General features: G+C 43.0%; 1 protein-coding gene across 5 annotated transcripts in view; it reads left to right on the top strand.

Moving 5' to 3' along the window:
• lsamp (limbic system associated membrane protein) overlaps window positions 1-24,083 on the top strand; it is a 650,892-nt gene that overhangs the window by 564,665 nt on the left and 62,144 nt on the right. For all 5 annotated transcript variants that reach the window (XM_074641426.1, XM_074641428.1, XM_074641427.1 and 2 more), the window contains 2 exons: window positions 10,394-10,538; window positions 11,929-12,016. In XM_074641426.1, the coding sequence (XP_074497527.1) occupies window positions 10,394-10,538; window positions 11,929-12,016 (233 nt within the window). The remainder of the gene's footprint in view (window positions 1-10,393; window positions 10,539-11,928; window positions 12,017-24,083) is intronic.

Genomic DNA, 24,083 nt, shown 5'->3' with positions numbered 1-24,083 from the left:
GCTGCATTTCATTTCGCAGCCTAAATAGAGGTCTGGAGTATTTTAGCACTTATAAGACTCCTTTTGTATCCCCTATTGCCTTCAGTGGCACTGCATTATCAACTGATTCACCTCTTTCTGCCCGTAATACTCCAAAGCAGAACACAGTGATGGATCGCATAAGAGGTGAATGTGCAGAGTGGAGAAATGAGGTGGTAGTTCCATGGTGTCACACTCGGAGACAAGGCCTTGTGTGACATCCTGTGATAATAAGAGCAGTTTGTGCGGCGAGAAGGGAATTCAGCGCACAGTAAAGACAGCGATGGGCGGGAAAAGGTCGACACTCTGCGAACGGTAATTGGGGAGTAATGAATATAATTTGCAGCTGTAAGAGGCATGTGGCTCACATTAGCAATCATATGTCTCTCCTCTATACTTGGACACTTTTGTCAGCACAGATTCATAGGCATAAACACAGATGCAGCCATACATCCTCATGTAATGCAATACAAGCTGTTGACATAACACTACTCGGGTGCACTTTTCAACAAAACATGTAATATTATATGCTTTACAAAGGTACAGTAATATTTTGTTTTAGCCTTGCGGTTATTTTGTCCACCCTCTACATTCAATGATTGACGATTGTGCTGCACAGTCAGACCACAGTGTTTATGGGGGAGGAATAAGAGGCAGAGGAAAAGGAGAATGAGCACAGAATGGGAAGGGGAGAAGTAAAGAATAAGAAGATGGATGGAACAATAATGAATGGGGAAGACGGAGAGGGAAGGGCAAAGACAGAAAGACAAAAGAAGGTACAAAACAGCCGGAAGAGAGGGAAGGAGAATGAGTGACAAAAAGGGAAGATATGACTGAGGGAGGAAGCACAGTACATCTCCTGAGATTTAATAGCAGCATCCTGCCCTCGCTATAGATCCCGCTGCCTACGTCTCAATGAGGCACCATCTGTCAGACGCTCGTTACATCCAACCACTTCTCTCTCACACTCCAACCCTGCTTAAAGACGCTACACAGAGGAGGGAAAGAGGAGACTATGGAGGAGTTGACTTTCAAATAAGGATGGATGGGTCAAAGTGAAGCAAGACTGACAGGAGAAGTGTCGGAACTCCTGCGCTGCTGACACATACTGTATGAACTCTAATCAGCAGTTAGATGCCGGTTCCCGCCGGTGCACGTTTTCGCCTTTGCCCTCTTCTACTGGCCCACATGGCAGTTGCTGTGGAGATTTAAAGTCTCCAAGCGCAACATCTTCTTGGAGCGGCTTCAGTAACTTTGAAAAAATACGACACACTCAGGAATCTAACTGTCCTGGCACTTGCAAAGCCTCAAAGGTGAAATCGCACCTGCGCCAAGCTAATTTGAATCAAGCAATCCTGCAAATTCCTGAGTTGTTTGTAACCATTTTTGATGAATAATTTCCCCCCGCTAGGTCTGCTGGCCAAGTCTCAAAACAATCATTCCTGCCCTGATTAATGGCTTGCTCTAAGCACTGATGCATGCCAACCAAGATGGTGGGGCTTCATGATGGGAGAATTATATGAGGATTTGTGACTGACTGGAGGCTTTGAAGCACAGAGGATAAATCAACTGAGCATCAAAGGTTACTCCGAGTCTATTCTGATATTACGTCACTAGGGATTTCCCTGCAGGGATTGGCTGCAGGGTTTCACTTAAGAGGGTGTGATGATGTTTCACTGACTTAAGTGATTGTAGCGACTGATGGCAGGTCTTGAAGAAGTAAAAGGGTTAAAACAGCTCTGATGCTGTCTATGTTCTTTGTATGTGGATCTTAGGCGTAGATGGAGTGAGATCGACAGAGACACTGCACCACAACCCTCTTGGGTCTGAGCCATTTTTCCCCTATTACTGGGGCCTCAACTACTACTAAATATGTATACATTCAGTACAGTAAGGCTCACGCAAGTATTATATATCATTTATTTCAGCACAATATGGGCTATTTGAATATGTATGCTGCAGTGATATTATAAAAAGTTATAAGCCCAAGAAGCCAATATCTTTACATAGCTCAATAGAGTGCTGCAAGAATGAGTCCTAAAACTTGGATATGAGTTTGCGTTTTTGCACTTCCGGTTCCCTCGTCTCAAAGTCAATGTTTTTTTTTTAATGGGTTTTATAATTATTATAATAATTTATATCCCACTCGTGGATTTTCAAGCTTTTACGTGTCTTAAAAAAGGCGGTTGCAAACAAATGGCTAAATGAGACTACTCAACGTCACCACACCGTACACTATTCCGCCTTTAGCTTTTTTTTCTAACTTCCATGTTGGCCTACAAAAATACAATATCCCTGCAGCACTCTATACACTGCAGATAACTATCTTGACACATTATTTACTTGATGAAGATTGCCACCGTGTTGCAGTAGATTTCTAAATGCTCAGGACACAGCAGAGATCTCCAATCACATTTATAAATTGTCAATATGCCATTTTGCAACCGTCACTGGCGCAGTGCTTTGAACACGGTTCACCATCTAACAACACAGCTTGTGATTGGAGAGGAGAGAGTCAACATGTCTGCCAACAGTCTCATTCACTAAAACGTTAAAGAGTTGTTTGTATAGTCGGCTTTAGATAAATAAGTACATAAAACATGGATAACCAAGCCCCTGATGGATTATAAGAACAATTGATGGCTCGTTGTAATGGCGCAATGGTGCGCTGCAGGGCAGTTTTTAAAGTAAGTCGCAACATACAGTACAATCGTTCCAGAGATATTATCAAAAGTATGAAGTGACTGCTTTTGCGATAGTAGACAACTGACACGACCCCAGAGGTCTCTTCTCTATCCAAGCTGGCCCAACTTCCTGTTGATAACAGCTTTGTTTAAAATCACCGTTAATGAAAGGAGACAATTTATCACCCTCGATGTTTCACCCTCATCATTCTTCTCTCTAAATGCTCCATTAAATCTGCAGGAAAGGAGGTTTCACAAAACAAGCTTCAAACACTTTGCACCTGCCTTTTCAAATCACAATAATTAATGTCAACTGTTTGCCACAGGTGTCAACACCAATTTACAAAGGCCTAACAAAGATTTTACCTGTTGATTGTTAATTAACACAACACACGTGGTGACGTAGCCAAGCACACATGCACTGATTCATCCACGTTGAATGTGTCATGTTTCTGTGATTCCACATAATGTAACAGCTTACTTACCACATGTTAAAGTGTTAATTGGCAGGCGGAGGATTTAGCTTTAGTTTCCTTTTTTTTGGTTAAATATTAAAAGGTGGAAGGTGAATTCTAAGGAGTTGCACCAGGTATTTCAATGAATGCTTTGTTCTGCTAAGCTCGGTCCTAGGGGATAAACTTAGACCTTACCGGAAATACATTTAACCTGCTGCGCAGAGAATATCTGGGGCAAGAAACTGCTTTGAGGGCTATAAAGGAATGACCTGACTTTGATTTAGTATGCAGCTTTAGCTCTGCTTCTATCCCATAGCTTACATTTCCTCTCGCTCTCTTTTCTTGGTGTCTCTTTCTTCTGGGGCGCGTCTTTTCTTTCTCTGGCTGTCTGATTGGCAATCTCTCCGTCTCCCTGTCTCTCTGTCTGTTGTGCCCCCTGCCACATACATATAGACAACAAAGACAAAGAACTCAGCGGCTCTTGCCCACCAGGTCGGAGTGAGGCAGATTTTGATCAAACAGCCGGTGTGCCAGTCTCGCCTTTAGACTTTATTGATTGCTGAAACAAGTTGTTTGACAAGTTCGGTGAAAAGATTTCAGATTCTCTCTGTATAGCAGGAAGAGTATATTTGCTGCAATTCACACAGGAATCCACATGCATGCATGCACACCTTGATGATACACTTTGTTGCCAAGTAATTATGAGGATGAAAGGTGAGGACAGGGCAATGAGATGTAGGCATAAGGTTGAAGAGGGTGGAGGGCAGAACACGACAAAAGCACTACAAGGAGGAAATGGAGAAGAAAAAAGTGTTTTGTTAAGGGGTGAGAGGTGTCAGAGAGGCAAAAAAAAAGGAGAGAAAAGACGAGTTGAGATGAGGAGAACTGGGTATTGATGGGCATAGCGGGTGGTGGGGCTGTTCTGTCAGTCTTGGCACATCGTTCCTCTCATTACAGTTTCACTCCCTGGCTTTAGCCTGCTCTTTGGTCCTCCCCCACGGCTAGCCCTGGAGCAGGGATTCATCCAGCCCAGCCCTCCTGTCAACACAAGCCCAGCTCAGCAGCTCTGGCCCAAGCATCTGTCAGCCCACACAGTCCCCTGTCAGCCGTAGCCTATTGGCCAGTCCATATTGGCACAGCACAGCGGGGTAGAAAAAGGCTATAATATAGCACAGCGGCGCATCCATCAACAAAGCTCATGGCAACACAGCGCAGGACAGCCACCGAGGCATCCATCACCAGCAGAACCTGTGTAAACCCAGCCCACGGTCTCTGAAGGGACTGATAAACAACAACGCCACTTTGTAAAACTAAGTAAAAAGAAAACAAGGTGCATTTAACAAGGCTTTTTATTTACAAGCCTCATCAAATATTTGCTAGCATTTACAAGCTTTTTTTTTACGTTAACGGAGACTATGTATTCTGCAGAGGATTATGGGTTTGGAGAGGATTCTGCAGAGATGGAGATGCTGTTGTGATTAAAAAGACTTTTTTGCCAAATATTCAAATAAATAAAGTCACGCTGGCTAAATAACACAGCTGAGATACTACATCATTGTGATGGCTGCAGGCAGTTAATGGGATGGATTTTCATTACAAGTCGTTCAACCGTGGCTCGCTATTGCAATCAAATCGAGTTCCCTGAAAGCGACTTGTTGAATGTGCCTGGGTTCAGGCCAGCCGGGGACAGCCGAGCTCTTGTTTCTCATTCTGGTCCAGCGGAGCCCCGGCACAGCCCGAGAAGCCCGGCCCTGCCTAGACACACCTTGACAGCTACTCCGCAAGAAGAAAGCGAGAGCTACAGGCAGAACAACTGCTCTGACAAGTAGATAGGAAGTTCTCTGCTTTCCGGGCAGTCTCTCATTAGTGAGAACAGGAAATAGCTACTACTGAGCATGCTCTACTCTCTGCACCAAGGGTTGTCCGGACCCTCTGGAGGTTTCAGCAGTTCGAGGGAAAATGGACGAAGCGGAGGGCAAGAGGTAACCAGAGAAGGCCGAGTAGTGCAGATCAATGAGTAGTTCCTTTGATTTCTATTTCATGCTGTCCACTTCTACCCACGAGTGTTGAGCGAGAGATGAGAGGGGAGAAGAAACTTGTAGAGAGGAGCAGGGATAACCAGGAAGAGAAGCAGATGGGGTGAGAAAACGAAGATAGCGAGAGGAAGGGAAGTGGAGGAGTGGCGAGGCAGAGGTGCGAAGAGATGGAAGGAGATAAGGGAACGGGAGTGTTTGGAGTGGCCGAATATGGCACTGATTGAAGTCTGAGTGTGGTGGCATGTACAGCACCATGTGTTGTGTATCTATTTATCTATTTCTTTGACCCATATGGAGCAGCATATGGTGACCGCTAACTGAAAGGAGGTAATACAATTAGGAACATTTGGATGATTAATAGTCCCAGTCACCTGTATTTATTCAAGAGCTCACATGATGCTTTGGAGGAGCCACACTCGCAGTATGTGTGCAACTCACAATTAAAACTGCTAGTCGCAGTTACACAGAGGGTCTAATTGGGTACAACCTGCTACACTACAAATGTTTCCTCTTTCATTTTACTATATTTCCTCCTTCCTTCATCACCTGGAAACTGATTTTTGCCGAGAGATCTTGACAGCTGCCACAGGACAGCTGGAAATCATAGAAAGTCTGTTATGATATTCCCTTCAAAGTACCTATGGCAGAGGATAAACTATAGGAGAGCCCTTTCAACAAAATAACATTGCATTAAAAGTAGTGATGGAGATCATGTCGTCAATGCTTATTTTATAGTTTTGGACATATTGGAATGGTGTGGCTCTATTGGTCCAGACTGACACATCTCAACAACTACTGGATGGATTGCCATGAAATGTGGTACAGACATTCATGGTCCCCATATGGTGATCTCCTGACTTTTCATCTAGTGCCACCTGCAGGTCAAAATCCGGTGAAATATGTATATTAGATGGATTGGTGCATTTTGTACAGACATTCATGATCCCCAGAGGATGAATCCCTATGACGATAGTGGTCCCCTGACTTTTTCCTCTAGAGCCACCCTTAGGTTGATGTCTGAGCAACTGTTGGATGGATTGTCATGAAATTTGGTTCAGACATTCATGATGCCATTCCCATCAGCCTCAGCTTTGTAGCAAATGTTAGCATGCAGAACTGCCTTAAACTTGCATTCTTTCTAGTATCCAGCAGGGGGCGACTCCTCTGGTAACAAAAAGAAGTCTGATTGTATAGAAATCTATGAGAAAATGACCCTACTTCTCACTTGATTTATTACCTCAGTAAACATTGTAAACATGAGTTTATGGTCTCAATCGCTAGTTTCAAGTCTTCTTCAATCCAGCATGATGTTCATTTAGTAAATTATGGTCCCATTTAGAGTCAAATAGACCATAAAGCAGGGGATGCTTTAGGGCGTGGCTACCTTGTGATTGACAATGACTAATGACTAAGTGGGTAAAGGCAAATAATGGAACAGCTAGAACTGTCTTCTTACACGCTAAACTAAGATGTTGAACATGATAAACATTATACTTTCAAAACATACTGTCAGCATGTTAGCATTGTCATTGTGAGGATGTTATTATGTTGACATTTACAGTATCTCAAAGCAGCAGACTCCGTCAAATGTTTTGAAGCTTCACCAGGAGGCAAACACATGAAAGGCACATTTTCCTCCTGCTGCTTCATAATGATACTGTATGTATGCAAACTGTCACATAATACTGCTTCTGTGTGCACAGTTACATTTTATATTATGATAACGATTCTTGTACCGTTGAATATTTATACAGGAGAGGCAGCGTATTAGATTAAAGTACACAATCTCTTAATGACCAGCTGTGGAAAATGTCATATATAATCTTCACAGCTGTTTCTATCGACTTTATTGCCGTAATTATTTTTTAGAAAGTTTGGTTTACTTTCCATTTTCCTGTGCTGAATTATATTACAATGGCTGCTCCTTTCAATTACCCATTTTCCACACAAGTTTCATCTTATCTCAAATCTACTTGAGGAGTTTAAAATCTGCAACATTTACATATTAATTGCATGATGAATCTCATTACAACTCGCTGAGTTACAAATCGGCAGTCTCTGAACTGTGTCTCTAGCGATCAAAAAGCATCAGTCAGGCTGCATTTACCCTCGACATAGCAGAAAGCAACAGCTTGCCTCATCAGTCTTTTGTTGGACAATAGTCTCAGTTCACTCTGTATATAGTAATAAAAGTGTCCGTGAGTGTGCGGTGGCAATTTCAGCCAACAGATTTTTGTATGTTTAACTCAAACACAAGGACTTCTTTTCATTTCCTAGAAGTATAGTGCAGTTTTTCAAAATAAAAACTCCTAGAAGCAGTTATTGCAGTCTTCTACATCGGTCAAAATACTTGGTCTAGACCTTGAGAGGTACCTCTTTGTCCTCAGTAATTATTAATGGAGGAATATCTCTCTAGGATCAGTAATAATAACAGACAGGTGTTGGTTTCCACAAGAAAATCACAAGCTTATTATGACAAATCTGTAGATCATAGGCTGCATTCTTTGAACTATTAAATTATTAAACTTCAAAGATGTATTGTTTGTCAAGCATATGTATTGCAAATCTGTAGTTGAATCCTAAACTTGATGAAATGTCTGTGCAGTAGACAGTTGTCTTACACAGTGCGAACAGTATACAAGATCACGATTCAGGTTCAGCAACAGCAGGCTGTTTAGTGTAATCTAAGTTTTTGAAAGAGACACTACTAAATGGTGTCGCCATTCTGTTCACGTCTCCCCGTTCTGTGTTTCACTTTCCTGCTTTTGTTTTTTCGCCTCCTCCCATTTACTTCACGGTGGGAGACGAGTGGTAATAAGGGGAGAGAGGAAGCGAGCTCAGTGAAAACAAACAAGATGCAGCCGTTCAGTCAGCCAGGCCAGTTTATTGCTTCACTGCAAACACTTAAAATCTGTTCAACCTGTCACTGCGCATCTCCGTGTTTCACTAATTTAGAGCATTGTCACAGGAGTTGTTCAATGGTCAATCGCAGCATTAGAACCTTTACACACAGACAGAAAGCAACTGATAATCACAAAGAATCTGACCATATCATTACATTTTGTGTATTAGTTTTCTCTTACAATAAAGTAAATGTGCATTGGATTAAAATGAAAGGGAAGGGAAAAGTACATCAGCATTTCTATACAGTATATTTTATATCGCTACATGATAAATGAGCAGTTGTTGAACAAAGACAGGCACGTCACGTCTCAGTAGCTGATGTACTGTCGACCTCTTTTCTCCCACATTGTTAAAAGACTGTACTGTATATAGTGTATAGTATGTTCTGCATCTGGCTGATTCAACGTTACACTGGAGCGACAGCACATATATAGTAGTCTATCACAATTCTGTAGCATATTTGTATGTATTTCCATTGAATTCTAAAGTATGTTTTTTGTATCTTCGACGGTTTTGACCAGAATATAAAGCAGAGTTCTGCAAGTTTGAACACGTAACTTGCATGCATCGAGCATCATTCATGGATTATTTGCAGAGGTTAAAACTCGCAACATATCCTCATACAACAGCTCGTATGATGTCTGACCAAAAATGATTCCTCATTTTCTCATACCCATGTCCAACAATATGTCAATTTCTGCTTGTTACATGCATACAGCCTTTTCAAAATAAACTTGGTAAGGTTTAAACAACAAAACTATTTGGTTAGGTTTAGGAAACGGTCTTTGGATCCACCCCGACCTCCTCCCTATGCATCGTTTTTTGCTCTTTTTACCTCCCAGTTCACGATCACATGGATTGGATACTAATTGATTTTGTGAGATATATACAAATTGCAGTGCATTACTTTTCACAGGTATACCTACGAACGGTGTCTGAGAACAGCTTGAAGCTCGAAATTCATAAAATGTATATGGATTTGTTTTATGTGAGTTAGTCTCCATTTTAGTATGCCAGATGTTTCCTCTGGATTCACAGACTCCACGCTTTTATAGTTTTTCAGTCATTCATATACTGTAGCTCTCCATGATTATAGGAAAATGTGTCTTAATTAGCCTAGTTGAGTATGCTTTTGACTATTAATAAGGGGCCCTGAGGATGTTTGCAACAAAACGGGATAAATCCGTTCACTTCAGAGTGAGGAAAGTAGAGGGGAGATGTGAAAGCCAGTCAATAAATACAGTGAGTTATCTGGGCTCCACACAAAGGGAAGGAACATCAACAGGGATTCAAGCTGCGAGCACAAGCCTTCAACAAATCTGACATCCAGCCCCCACTGGGTAACAGGCTGGGGTGACTGCTCCACCACTTTTGTGCATCACCCGGGGTCACCTGCCAAAGACAGCCTCACTCCACTGTCTCGCTAATCTACTCTCGTGTAGCCCAGCACACTCCAAAGCAGTGCGCGCAGCCAAAGCTCGGGGAGTCGCCGGGATTTGCATGTGAGGCGCATCCACTGTCGGCTCGCATTACGGCTGATATCCATTCTCATTGATTCCGACGTCTTCTCACATTTACATTTATTCATTAGGCAGACGCTCGGCTCGGCTCCCATCCCTCCCGTGCGAGACATCTTAGCTCGAGCTTACTTGGCGTAATGTTCTGACAGCGTGCAACACGGAGTAAACAAGAGGATACCGGTGTCCCTTCTCATCCGCAGGAATAGGCTCACTGTTAAAGGAGATGTATTTATCGGGTAGAGGAAGGGAGGCAGATTCAAAGAAGGAGAGACGAGGGTAAAGGGTGCCAATGAGTGGGAGGGAGCGAGCGCGTGAGGGATGAATTGAGGATGGAAAAGAGAAAGAGATGATCCTCAACTTTAGCTTTTATTTCAAGACTCGAGTGCTGAGTTGGTCGATTAGCTTAACTAACTGTGGAATGCTCTGGTTGGTCAGCAGTATCAAACACAGCACCACTAAACTGTGTTGCAATATACCCAGCTTGGACCATTGTTTCGAGAAATGATTGTGCCTTTAAACCTTTACATAAAACGCCTCTTGAGTTTCATACAGCCCTCCTACTCTGTGGGATCGCATAATTGCTGTTATTTGTTTGTTTCCTATCTACAAAACTCCACATTTTCTTTCCCCGAATGAGATTACATATTATAAAATGAAAGACGTTACATGCCCTTTCTTTTCACGCCGTCTCGCACTGCGTCCCCTTATGATGAGAAACCCAGCCTTCTCCTTCTATTTCCTTCTCCTCACCACACTCACTCTTGTTGTGCCCGCAGGTGTTATGTGGATGACAAAGTATCCAAGGTGGCCTGGCTCAATCGATCCAACATCATCTTTGCCGGCCAGGACAAGTGGTCCCTGGACCCCAGAGTAGATCTGGTCACTAAAGGACAGCTGGAGTACAGCCTGCGCATACAAAAGGTAATACTGACCTAGAAACTGGACTGTTTAAAATTTTAAAATTTGATTAATCATTAAGTGCGTTTGGATGACAGTTCGCCTCTCCCATCTCTAAATGCAACTGTTTGTTTTTGTTTCAAGGATTCTATTCATAAATCATCAAACATGACCTTAATAAACTGCATACTTTGACTTTTTAAGAGCCGGAGCTATGTTGTTTATCCGTTCATTTATCCATTTATTTATGCAGCTATTTTTCTGCTCCATTCTTAAGTTTTGATGTTTGACTTCCCGTGTGCTTTCCCAACCGTGAAGATATGAGAAAACAGTGATATTTTTACATAAACAAAACTCTCTGCTAGCATAACTTAATACTCAAAATAAATAATTTGACAAGTTGGGAAATACGCTGTGTGCACTCTAAATAGGAAGCTGGAGGGAGGAAAAGCTAAAAATGTATTCATATTTAAATGGGCAAATATGAGAGTGGTATCAATCTTCTCATATAACCATCAGCAAGAGAGCGAATAAGAGTATTCTCACGAAATGTGGAACTATTCCTTGAATTTAAGTCCCACCAAAAATACCTCATGATACAACCTGGGGTAGTAACTGAGTACCCCTCCGCTCACTCCTCCCTTTCCAAACTGCGGTACCATGAGCCGCCGAGTGCAAAACCGTGGTAACGCTGTTCACCTCGCTCAGAGGCCATCCATACCGTAATAACGCTACTTTAGGAGCAACGGAAGTCAGACGGCGGGTGGCGGTACCACGGTTTTGCACTCTGCGGCTCACGTTACCGCAGTTTCACAAACACGTCGGAGAACTACAGTGGCCTTCAGGTAACGTAAAAAACATGAAAGGCCTTCTCTAGAGCCAGTGTTTGGTTTGAGCAGCATGGCAGACTCCAAGATCTCCCTATGAAGATACGAAGGGCTCATTCTACGCTAATAAAAATATAGTTATGAATATTATATTCCATTTCTGCTAATAGATCCCCCGAAATCTTACACATTGTTTAAAAAAAAGGAAGTCTGCTGAATATGCTGATCATGTTTCCTTAGGAACTTCATTTAATGAGTTGAGTGAACTCTCAGCAGTACATTCATTCAACTCATCATTTCAAGTCAAAAGACTTCAAATTGTGAAGTTGAATTTTTTTAAGTTGAATTGACTTGAAATTCATAAAACATATGTATCTATGTTAAATTAATTATAAAAGATTATTTAATCCCACAAAATTCCTGTAATGGTTCATTTATGTGGCGAATTTCTTGGGGTAATAATTAAAATGAAAATGATAAATCTGTAAAAAGGTAACAAAGTAACATGAAGAAAGACATGCTGCTGATAGTTATATTGTGATGAGATATATTCAAACTATAGCAACATTGTATTTTATTGTGCGTAGGTGGATGTGTATGACGAGGGGTCGTACACCTGCTCCATACAGACGAAGCAGCAGCCCAAGACCTCGCAGGTCTACCTCATTGTACAAGGTAAGCAGCACCTACACCTACACCCCAGCAGCAAAGGTAACCCCACCTATCCACGCCAGCTGGAAAGATATAAACTTGCAAATTAGCACATTATGCTAAACAGAAGCTACAACACATTTAAAATTATATTTCAAATGTCTCCAGAGTCAGAGGCATCATTGTCCAACAGCACACAGGCAGCATACATCAGCGTCACCACCACTCTATTATTAAATGTTGAAATGTGTCCCTCTAAGGTGTCTGCAAGGAAAATATATGAATATGTATTGTCAGGGAAAAAAACGCTATATGTCACAACGCCCGCCTACAGCAACAGAATTTGTTGTTCCAGTTCAAATGAATATTAAGTGCTCTTGAAAAGCCTTCAGCAGTAGTTTTCCATTTCAAAGAACAGGAAGTTATTTCTCCTGAATGGACAGAGAGAAGGTGCTGCAGGATTTGATCCAAGGCCTGGAGGTGGATCGTTTTTATTTTTTCCTGCCAAAATGCCTCCCAAAAGTTATCTTTTGGGTTTTAAGGTTGTGGCTCTTGAGATGGAGGAGAAAGCACTGATATAACATCATCACATTGTTATACCTGAGAGGGCTGACAACAAGGTGTATACACAGATGCACTGTCATGTTCAGTTCCCAGTCTTTCTTTGTTATTCTGCATAATGTTTCTTGTGAAGTGAAATCTGCTGACTGTCATCCCAGACTAACTTATTACACTCGCCTCGCGCATTTGCAGATCTTTGGCATGGCAGATGTGTAGCAATAGTCACGTGTAAAAAGAACGCTTGGAAGCCTGCTGAGTTGTGACTGATGATTTCTGTATTTCCAGCTCTATCTATGTACGCATTTACAGATTTGTCTACACATTTACAGATTTATCTACACATTTACAGATTTATCTACACATTTACAGATTTGTCTACACATTTACAGAATTGTCTACACATTTACAGATTTATGTACACATTTACGGATTTGCCTACACATTTACATATTTGTCTACACATTTACAGATTTATCTACACATTTACAGATTTATGTACATATTTACGGATTTACCTACATATTTACAAATCTTAAAACACTTGCAAATTTGAATACCATTTGGAGATTTTTTCACACATTTACAGATCTGATTACGCACACACAGATTCTGAATAGACATTGAAGATTCCTGTACACATTCATAAACCTCAGTACGCATTTAGAGATTCTTTACACATTAAGAAATCTAATTACGCACACATGGATTGAGACACAGTTACACATCTCTCCACACACATTTGAAAAAGAGTTTTGCTACAATAATGGCCTTTAGTTTGTCTTTTCATATTGCCTTGTGTTTCTTTTATATCCTCTTTGTTGTTGTGCCATTTTCATATTTTATGAAAAGCACTTTGTATTCCCTTGTTTTTGAAGGGTGCTATACTCATAAATATGCCTTACTTTACTTGAGTGCAACCAATGTACAATAATTTAAACTAGTTTAGTTTGACATTTTGGGAAATATGCTTGAGATGAGAAGATTCATACCTCTCTCATGCCTGTAAGGTTAATATATATCTGGAGGCAGCAGCTGCTTACAACTTGACACTTTGTTTTTTGTATACAAATTAGTTACGTATTGTTAATTAGTGAGCGTCAGATTTGGTGGTAGGCGGTGTTACCTTCGGACCAAGCAGGGCTGTTTGCCCCTGTTTCCAGTCTTTATGCTAAGCTAAGATAAGCATAAGCATGTCTATGAGTGCACTATAGCCTTTATGCATATAAAATATATTACTGGAACTTCCTGGCTCAGAATATCCTTTAATCCGTCACGTCATTTCAATGTCTTGTCCCTACTCCTTCCCACTACACTTTGGAGATGCAGGCTTTTGACTGCTTTTTTTATTTTTATATTTATTTTTAAACTGTCAGAATACTTGGCCCCTTTGAGTTCTCCTCCGAAACATTTCTGAATTGCTAGTAAGCTCCTGGGACCATGAAAGAATAAGAGCAATAAAAACATTGAGCTGTGCATCAAGGCAGGAAAAAAAGAGAGTTCATTATCCATCTAAATGCCACCGCCAAGTCTCTGTCGTCTCGTTCTCCAAAGTCACAGCTAGTTGACAGAAATTGCTCTTAACGTGTCTGAAACAGGCTGCCTGGCAGATACGAGTGTAATACCGGAGTGCTCAAAATGGTCTCCTATATATAGTTTGTTTGTTTGTTTGTTTGCATGTGTGGGGGTCAGTGTTTGCAGTAGCCAGTGGGCAACTCCAGGGTCTGAAAAGTGAAGCCAATGTGGAAGTGCCTTAAACTTGCATTCTTTCTAATAGCCAGCAGGGGGCGACTCCTCTGGTTGCAGAAAGAAGTCTGATTGTATAGAAGTCTATGAGAAAATGACCCTACTTCTCACTTGATTTATTACCTCAGTAAACATTGTAAACACGAGTTTATGGTCTCAATCGCTAGTTTCAAGTCTTCTTCAATACAGCATGATGTTCATTTAGTAAATTATGGTCCCATTTAGAGTAGAATAGACCATAAAGCAGGGGATGCTTTAGGGCGTGGCTACCTGTTGATTGTCATGTCGCAACCACGGCGTTGTCCGGTCTGGGAGTTGTTCGTGTTTTCGTCTTCCAACTTTAATCCTTTCACAGTGTGTTTCAATTCATGAGAGTTAATTATAACCTTTTTGGTTGCCTATAAATGTCTTATTCAGTGTTCGGTTGTACTTAGCTCCACCCTCTCGTGTCACTTCTGGTGGCAAAAGACCCAGATGGTGACGGCCAAAATGACGAACTTGAGGCTTCAAAACGCCAGTCTACAAACCACTGAGGGACTTCACAGTGACTACGTCCACTTCTTATATACAGTCTATGGCAGTAGTGCGTTACAGTAACGAGTAGTGTAAGGGACTACAATTTCCAAAACAGTAATTATATTACAGTTATTAATCCAAGTAACGCTGCTGATAGTTATGTAACGAGTAATGTAACTAATTACTTTTGATACCAAGTAATAAGTAAAGTAATATTATAATTTTTAAAGGAGTAATAAGTAAAAAGTAACTTACTGCATTTCCTGAGTAACTTGCCCAACACTGGTGCGGGTGTATGTGTATTTATATGCTTTCAGATATGAATGCTTCAACTGTCTTCTGAAGAAATACTGACGCAAGACATGAGTGCTGTAGCCTATACATTATGTACAGTGACAAACCAAATATTGCAGCTCAGTAACCCCACCATAGTTCACTGTTTCATCAATCAGAGTTTGTTTTTGTTTTAACTGCCCTTTCCATTTCATAACTACTCTCTGATGTGAGACCCGACCCCAGATAAATACTCCACAGGCTGTCAGTGGAGGAAATGCACCACAATGTAATTCCACCGCACACAATAACCTTCTACAGAACTTCCCATCCAGCTATGAACTGGAGATATCATCCATTAATAGCATTTTTAAAGGTCAGTATGTGAATTGATGCTCCCCTTTTTGGATCCATGGCAGCAAATTGCCTCTCCTTCCCAGAATCCATTGTGACCGATTATTCAGCGCTTGATCATTGGAATGTCCTGCGTCGACTTCCAGAGTTTCTGTCGGCGGCCTCGTTTATCACGGCTAATGCGACAGCTATAGCCAAACATTGATTCTGTTGCTTTCTCTCCCTGCTACTTTGTCCTCTGCTCTGCCTCTCAAAGTCCCATTCAATTTTGCTACCATTGTTATGCTCATCTTTTGTTATTTACCCGCTCCGTGGGTGTAATCTTCTCCTTGAGGTTCCGTTCAGCATCTTTCATCTAAAATGCGGTGCAGTGCTGATAGCGTAGGTTCCTGGCAATTACCGTGAATGTGTTACCGTGCGCAAGTACTGTGAAGTTTTTATTTACTTTTAAATGGTGGTCAAACATTGAACACCGATGTGAGGAAACTACTGAATGCAGAACAAGAGTAGGAAGTAAAATCCTGCTTCATTAACAATCCACCACTCATTTAACTTCTGCTGTGGTCTTTCTTTCTACTCTGGAAGTAGGTTTAAGTCTCTTTTTCTAGGGGGAGATAAGAATTTCTCTTAGTGTGTGGCTCCGCTATACCATCACATCGCAGCAAGCAACCAAAACCAACCCCTCCAAACCCAATCAACTCGGCAGGATAATAATTCACCCAGCCTTCATCTTTTAATGGGTATGAAAATGTTCCAAGCATCAAACATTGCCCCTGGTTACAGACCCAAGAGCGGGTTCACATAACCAAAGCTGACAATTTTCTGCTAGCAGGGACAGGGACGTAATTGGAAAACAAATGATCAGACAAAGTAAATTTGCGGTGGATGAAAAAGTGGCGAACTCGCGGGGCTCAGACAAGTGGTACCGAGCAGCAGGGTCACTGCACATGACAAGAATCCCAATATAATGGCAGGCTTTCAACACCAATCCAATTTGATTTTCAGGAAACACAGACATGGAAGTTTAGCCGATGGGCAAGCTGAGGCCAGTGTGATGATTTTGAGGTTTGACTTTGATGTTTGCCAAGTGTATTAGTTAGTCAAGATATGTTTATGTGTGTGTGTGCACACGTACCTGCATACGTCTGTCAGTGAGTTTGGCTTTTTTCTGTGTTTTAATGCTAGTTATAGTAAGTTCAGACAATCGTTCGATTTCTGGTCACAGTTGGAGGTCATGAAAAATGTTCTTCTCTCTCTAAGTTTTTCTTTTAATCAGTAAACCTATCCATTTCACTTCCCGCATATAGAGATGTACTTTAGAATAATATGCACTTTACACACTTTGAACTCGAACCAAATATCACCCCATTAAAACTGCAACTGTGGCGTATTGATGGGATTTTTTTAATAATCAAACATTCCACCATTTCATCGAGCTGGATGAAGTATACTCTGTAGACAACGCGTCTGACATCAATCCCAGTGAGGGGGAACAGTCTGTGCTTTCATGCTGATCTCCGCGGTGTTAAATCCTGTCTGGAGCCCATATAAACTGCTTAGCTGTCATTAATGATGTTCCACTCCTAAAGCACAGATGGCAGGAGTATATTTCTCCGACTGTAAAAGAAAGATATTTGACATATTAAAAAGTGTAATGGCTTATTCCTTTATAACTGTTGTCACACTGAATCAGCAAAAGCTTTCTTGGATCCATTTAATGTAACTTGGGGGTATCCAGTCATCTGCAATAAATGTAGACATCATTTTACTTTTTTTCCCCCATTTGTGTGTGTATTTTTTTTTTTGCATTATTCCATCAGGCCAGTCACTTAAAAAACAAGTGCTTACTTACACGCATGGCCTAGCAATTGCTCAACGTTATGGGGTTAAACAACTAACATCATAATAGTGAACAGCAGGCAGTGAAACAAACTGAGATAGGAGAGTGACACAGTGGCGAGCAGGAAACGACACACTATGAAAGGGTAATCAAACAGCACAAATCATGTAAGAATAGACGGGATGCTTTATGCTGAAAGGAGACTATTGCGTGAGTAAGAATGTCCTTTAAAACGGTTCATTAAACTGCCCAAGGTTATGGAATATTATAGCTCATATCCTAGTAATCAGTAGGTGTAATACAGATGCATCAGAAAAAGTGACAACATAAAATCTGATTTGTCTATGATTGGTGAATAATGTACTGTATTGTGGTGAAGACAAAGATCCTCTCATAGAAATGATCCCTGGTGAATCAAACTCTGCATGCAATTTATTTTTCTTGTTCCTGAGGCAATTTCTGTCCTCCTTTGTCATGAAAAATTGAAACAGAATTGAAAAAGATGAATGCAATGCAATTTTGTTCGTGGACTAATATGGCTACAGCTTTTAGGCCTTCATCATGAGGTAAAAAAAGTGCATTGTATTCTGGCATTTATGGCATGTCAAATCCACTTTGGTCCAGACTGAAATATCTCAAAAACTATTGGATAGATTGCCTTGAATGTTTCTGCAGAAATTCATGGTCACCAGAGGATGGATTCCACTGACTTTGGTGATCCCCTGATTTTTCCTCTAGCGGCACCATGAGGTTGATTATATTTTTGTATTTTTAGTTAAATGTCTCAACCGCTGTTGGATGGATTTCCATGGAATTTGGGATAGACATTCATTTTCAGTCAGTTACTATGAGGAACTTTCATTATTGTGTTGATTTTGGCGGTCCCTGTGGACAAAGGCAGTAGTTTTTCCGAGCATCAGAATCCCTTTAGAAAACCCCTCATTTTACTGCAGCAGCAGTGTCTGACGGTCTGCTCCGTGCCGTCCTCGTTCTGGTTCTCCTGCTCTTCCCCTCCATCCAACGGGCCAAGCAATACGGCCTGGGCCTCCAGCAGCGTGGTGCCGGTGTTGGCTCCCAGCGGGGACCGGCGGAGCAGCGAGGCGAAGCTCGGCTCCCGGCCGGAGGAGGAGGCGCTGCTGCTCCCGGGCGTGGAGCTCTCCACCTCCCACCGGGGCTCCGAATGCTGGTTGCTGCCGAAGGCCCCGCTGGAGTTCTGAGCTGGAGGAGTTTCTGGTGAACCTGCATCATTTTGTTATATTATCTCTGCCTTGCGCCGCCCCGGAGTATGTTAAAGTATGTTTCTTTTTGGCAAGCTTGTCCAACAGTAACTAAGGGAGGGCGGGACTTAGGATCAGTCAATTATGATACCTTTGGTGATCCCCTGACTTTTCATCTAGCACCATCATCAGGTCAAACTTAAGTTTGTCCAATACTTTGCTTCACTACCAAATACCTGCTAAATGACATTCCCACCAGCCCCGGCTGTATTTTGTTTTTTTACTGCTAATTAGCAATTGTTAGCATGCTTATACACTAAAAATGCTGATGATAGCATTTAGCTCAAAGCACTGCTGTGCCTTATTGCAGCCTCGCAGAGGTGCTATCATGATCGTAGACTTTCTTGTTAAAATCTGACTACTACATTATTTTGAGAAATTCAGGTGGGGGAGCGTTTTATCAAATTTAATGAGGAGGTTCAGTAAAATGTTAGTAATGTTTGGGAGGGCTTCGCTTTAAAAAACATGACACATAATCCCAAATATAGCCCCAATCCCCACCCCAATCATTTCCACACAGTCCTTTTGTACAAACATCCACATCCACAGCAGCAGTGTTTCAGCAAATTCAGCAAATCTCAACATTCTATGGAAATGTGTTTTATAAAATGCAGAGGCAAGGGAGTGATTCATTCATCTCATGAGGTCCTCTTATAATACTCATCCCACAGGAGTGGGATTTATAGTTCGTTTAGCCCTTACTGCAGACTGCTGACCCCAATCACAACTATTGCAGCTTGTTGAACTCTGATTTCCACTAGTGTATCCAACAGTCAGCGTTCATTTCACGCGGCTATTTCACCAGTTAGGAAAATATTAGCAATCACAACCAGAGAGTGAATCAGCCTTCAGCATGCAGGGTCTCGAATCACTGGCCTAATCACTAGCTACAAGTAAATCGAAAGTCATTCTGTTGAATCATTCATCTCAGGCTGAAAGAGCCACAACAGCTGGATGGATTTTGACATGCACTGTCCTGCTGCTAGTGATTATACATAGAATGCATGTGTGTGCATGCATGTCTATCTCTCTCTGTCTGTGTGTCCTAGACTGTACTGCCAATTACACAACGAGTGTGTGTTGGTTGTTTGCCAGATGCCACGGGTTCCCTGAAGCCTGTCAATAGTATTGATCTCTTGTTGGTTTGCAATTGCAATAGGCTGCTTTCTTGGTTCCTTGTCTACTTCTTTTTCACGCCAGTGATGCTTGATCAGCTGATTCAAATCAGCATTGATCTGAGTATATTGATTAAAGTGAGCACTTTCATATGCACTGACCTTTATGAAATGATAGCCTTGTTAATATGAAAATTGTGATTCAACCTATCTCTGCATTTTTGTTCTTTTTCTAACATTACTTAAGTTTGAGAATACATTGCAACACAGATAAAAGAAGTCACTGGTCTGTATATTCTTGCTTATTTTTCAACACAACATCATATGTCTTAATATTTCTGTTGGGTTTATGACCAGAACCAGTCTGGCGAGACAATCTGGATTAGCTCTTAAATCTACAAGTCATCATCCAAACCTTCCTTGCGAGCAGCTTTCCCTCCAAGGCAGCTGGCATTATCCATTCATAAATGTCACAGAAACAGAGTGACTATAAAGTAGCAGTCAAAGTGAATATTCCCATAAGCAGCTGTTTCCTGGCTTCTGTGACCCCATTTCAATATGTTGTGTCCATTGAGAAGTGACAAATGTTAATGTACTGCAGACACTTGCTCTGGAGAATTGACAGAATTGATGCAACACCAGGATGTTGTGTGTGTGTGTGTCGTTTTTTGGCTCGGCACGAAATCAGAAAAACATAGTTATTGCCTGGTGCATTGTTATAGTTATACTTAATCCTAGGTTCATGGAAAAAAACTTTTTTTTTCCAATTCTAACTCAGGCTGTCGTGATGATAATGATTGGCTCAACAGTATAATAATAATAATAATAGCTTGGATTTATATAGCGCGTTTCATGAAACCCAAGGACGCTTAACAAAGACATAAATAAACACAACAAATGTAACAGTAGCTAGAGGCCATAGGCCTTGATGACATCCAGATTTTTATTGCATGTAGGCAGTTTACAAGTGACTGTGGGGGTAGCTGGGTGGATGGTTTGGTGCTGAGATATAGTTGTGTGTCGTCAGCATATGAATGAAAGCTGAGACCGTGGTGGCGGATGATCTGACCAAGGGGGAGCATGTAGATGGTGAAGAGGAGGGGTCCCAGCACAGAGCCTTGAGGTACGCCATGGTTGACTGGGGCCGGGGTGGAACTGGAGTCTCTGATGGTGACAAACTGTTTTCTGTTTGTGAGGTAGGACTGAAACCAAGAGAGAGCTGAACCGGTGAGGCCAAGGTAGTCAGATAGGCGGGTGAGGAGGATGGTGTGGGAGACTGTGTCGAAGGCAGCTGAGAGGTCCAGGAGGACGAGGATGCTGATGTGACCAGAATCTGCAGCGATGAGGAGGTCATTTGTGATTTTGATGAGGGTGGTCTCTGTGCTGTGGTGTGGTCTGAAGCCAGATTGAAACGTTTCGTAGAGCTCATGGTTGGCCATATGTTGATGGAGTTGGGCGGCCACTGCTCTTTCCAGAATTTTGCTCAGGAAAGGGAGGTTGGAGATCGGTCGGTAGTTGTTGCTGTCATCCCGGTCCAGACCTGGCTTTTTGAGGATGGGAGTGACTGATGCCATCTTGAGGCTGTCGGGTACAAGACCAGATGCCAAGGAGGAGTTGATGATGTTGACCATAATGGGGCACAGGGCAGGTAGGCACGCCTTGACCAAGGCTGTGGTCATGGGGTCCAGAGAACAGGTGGAGGCTTTGGCCTTAGTGACCAACTTTGCGACCTGAGGAGCACATACAGGGGAGAAGAAGGAGAGGGAGCACTGAGGCGGGCGAACATCCAAGGGAGCCACGCCCAGTGGCTGAGGTGTGTGTGGAGGGAGGTGGGCAGGCACCAGGAGCTGCTGATGGATGGACTCGACTTTGTCCTGGAAAAAGTCCAGGAACTTAGTGCAGAGGTCGGGGGCACCTGAGGGGAGGGGAGGGTCGAGGGGGCGAAGGAGCCGGTTGATGGTGGAGAACAGCAGTCTGGGGTGGTTTTGTTGGTTGGTAATGAGGGTGGAGTAGTACTGTGTTTTGGCCTGGGAGAGAGCTACTTTGTAGGCCCTCACATGCTCTTTATAAGCCTCAAGGTGGACAGTGAGGCCAGATCTTTTGTAGCGCCTCTCCAGTTGACGGCCGGTGGACTTCTGGGTGCGGAGTTCAGTGGTGAACCAGGGGGCGGGACGGGTATAGGAGACAGTCCGGGTTTTGAGGGGGGCAAGGGAGTCAAGGCTGCCGGATAAAATGGCGTTGTAGTGGGCAACCAGCCCATCAGCAGAGCTGTCGTGTGGATCTGAGGCCAGATGGGTCGCTATCAGGTCGTTCAGAGCTGGTGTACTCACTGTCTTGATGTTCCTGTACTGGATGGTACGTTTTGTGCGCTGCCTGGGCAGGGTGACAGGAACAGTGCAGAGAACAGCGAGATGGTCTGAAACAGCGAGGTCCAGGCACTGCAGATGGGAGGGAGTTGTGCCAGTGGAGCACACCAGATCCAGCGTGTGGCCTTTAGTGTGGGTGGGACTTTTAACGTGCTGTGTGAAGTTGAAACAGTCCAACAGTGACATGAATTCAGTGGCAAACGAGCAGCTGGTGGAGTCCACATGAATATTAAAGTCACCGAGCAGGAGTGTAGATGGAGACATGGAGCAGACAGAGGTGAGAAGCTCAGACAGCTCAGACATGAAGGTGGTGGAGGCTTTAGGGGGGCGGTAGATGAGGACAACCTGGAGCTGTGTAGACCCAACCAGGGAGAAAATGACACACTCAAACGAGGTGACATTGGGTACTGGGAGGTCTTTGACCAGGATGTCAGCTCGATGTATAACAGCCAGCCCGCCGCCACGACCCATGGAGCGAGGCTTTTGTATGTAGACATATCCAGGGGGAGTGGCTTGATTAAGTGCCATGAAATCCTGCTGATTTTGCCAAGTCTCAGTTAGGCAGAGAAAGTAAATTTTCCTGTCAGTGATGATATCATGGATGAGTAGAGCTTTATTGTTGATTGAGCGAGCATTCTGCAGCATAAATGTTGCACTGTTGTTAGTGAATGCTGGGGTAGGCGGTGTGGGGGGAACGACACTGTCAACACAGACCAGGGACCTCAGATTGTTCAGGGTGCACACGTGTGGTTTGTTGTGATGACGTCGTAGCTGCGTGTTGGAGCGCCTGTCAGCGTAAGCAAACTTGCACCGGGAGGCTCTATGTACATAACGGGGGCGACGTAGGAGTCCGAGGGATTTAATGTCAGCGATGCATTTTGGAATGAAGTGACAGAAGAGGTCCAGGAGTTGCGTTGTTGAGTATTTGATGAACACCATGTTTGCAGCAGTGGAGTGCCGGCTAAATCCTGGAGCCGCAATCCGTGGAGGAGGCTCCCAGCCTCGGACCGCAGCAGCCGCAGGGAATGTAGCCAGAACAGCAGCAGCAAACAGTGTAGCCAGAACACAAGGTGGATAGTCCTGGAGTCGTGGCATGGAGATGTCCAAACGTGAGCAGCGGAGTGACGTTGGATAATCCACAGTAAGTTGATAGCGCCGCTTGGTCGGCGGAGCTAACAGCTGACCGGCGGCTAACAGCTAACAGCTGATCACTGGAGAAGGCGAGCACACAGAGCCAAATGTGCACAGTCTTCTGACAGTTAGCAGCACCAGACAGTGAAGTGTAAATACAACTTATAGTGATAACTTATTCCTACATGCAGTGAATGTAGGCACAGATTTAAACAAAAAGCGAAGTTTTTGCTACGGAACTGAGAAGCGGCGACAAACACGCCAGCGTCCTCTCAATCTGAAATCTCTCTACTCTCTCTACTCTCTCAACAAAGCCTTTATAAGTATGTTCATTTATCCTGATTTTAGAGCTATATAAATAAGCCTTATTGTTAGGCTATTACTAGGTGTATTGTTGCTTTTGAAATGACAAAGATGACAGTTTTTAAACTAATTAAATACTTGAATGCAGCACAGCGTTTTTGTTTTTCAGCTGTGATGACATGGTTGTGTGTGGTTGCTATGATACGGAATATCCACAGAAGTAAAACTTTTGGTACTAGGTAAAGTACTTTCTCTAGATCAGGGGTCTCAAACTCGCGGCCCGCGGGCCAATTGCGGCCCGCAAGACGATATTTTGTGGCCCCCACCTTGATATGAAAGTTTAATGTTAGTGCGGCCCGCAAATTTTTTTTTTTTTTTTTGGGGGCATTTTTATTGACAGGACAGTGGATAGAGTCTTGGAAAGGGGGGAGAGAGAGAGTGGATGCGGAAAGGGCCACAGGCCGGATTCGAACCCGGGCCGCCGCGGTCAGGACCAAGTCTTGTTACATGGGCGCCCGCTTTACCAACTGAGCTAACCAGGCGCCCTCGGCCCGCGAGTTTTATGTGAATGGCAGTTTGCCGTGGAAGGTCCCTTTGTTGCGCGAGCCCGAG

Source organism: Sebastes fasciatus, chromosome 7, assembly GCF_043250625.1.
Source record: "Sebastes fasciatus isolate fSebFas1 chromosome 7, fSebFas1.pri, whole genome shotgun sequence".
NCBI classification, from domain to species: domain Eukaryota; kingdom Metazoa; phylum Chordata; class Actinopteri; order Perciformes; family Sebastidae; genus Sebastes; species Sebastes fasciatus.
Note: the sequence above shows the minus strand (reverse complement) of the source record. Positions and strands in the feature narration are given on the sequence as shown.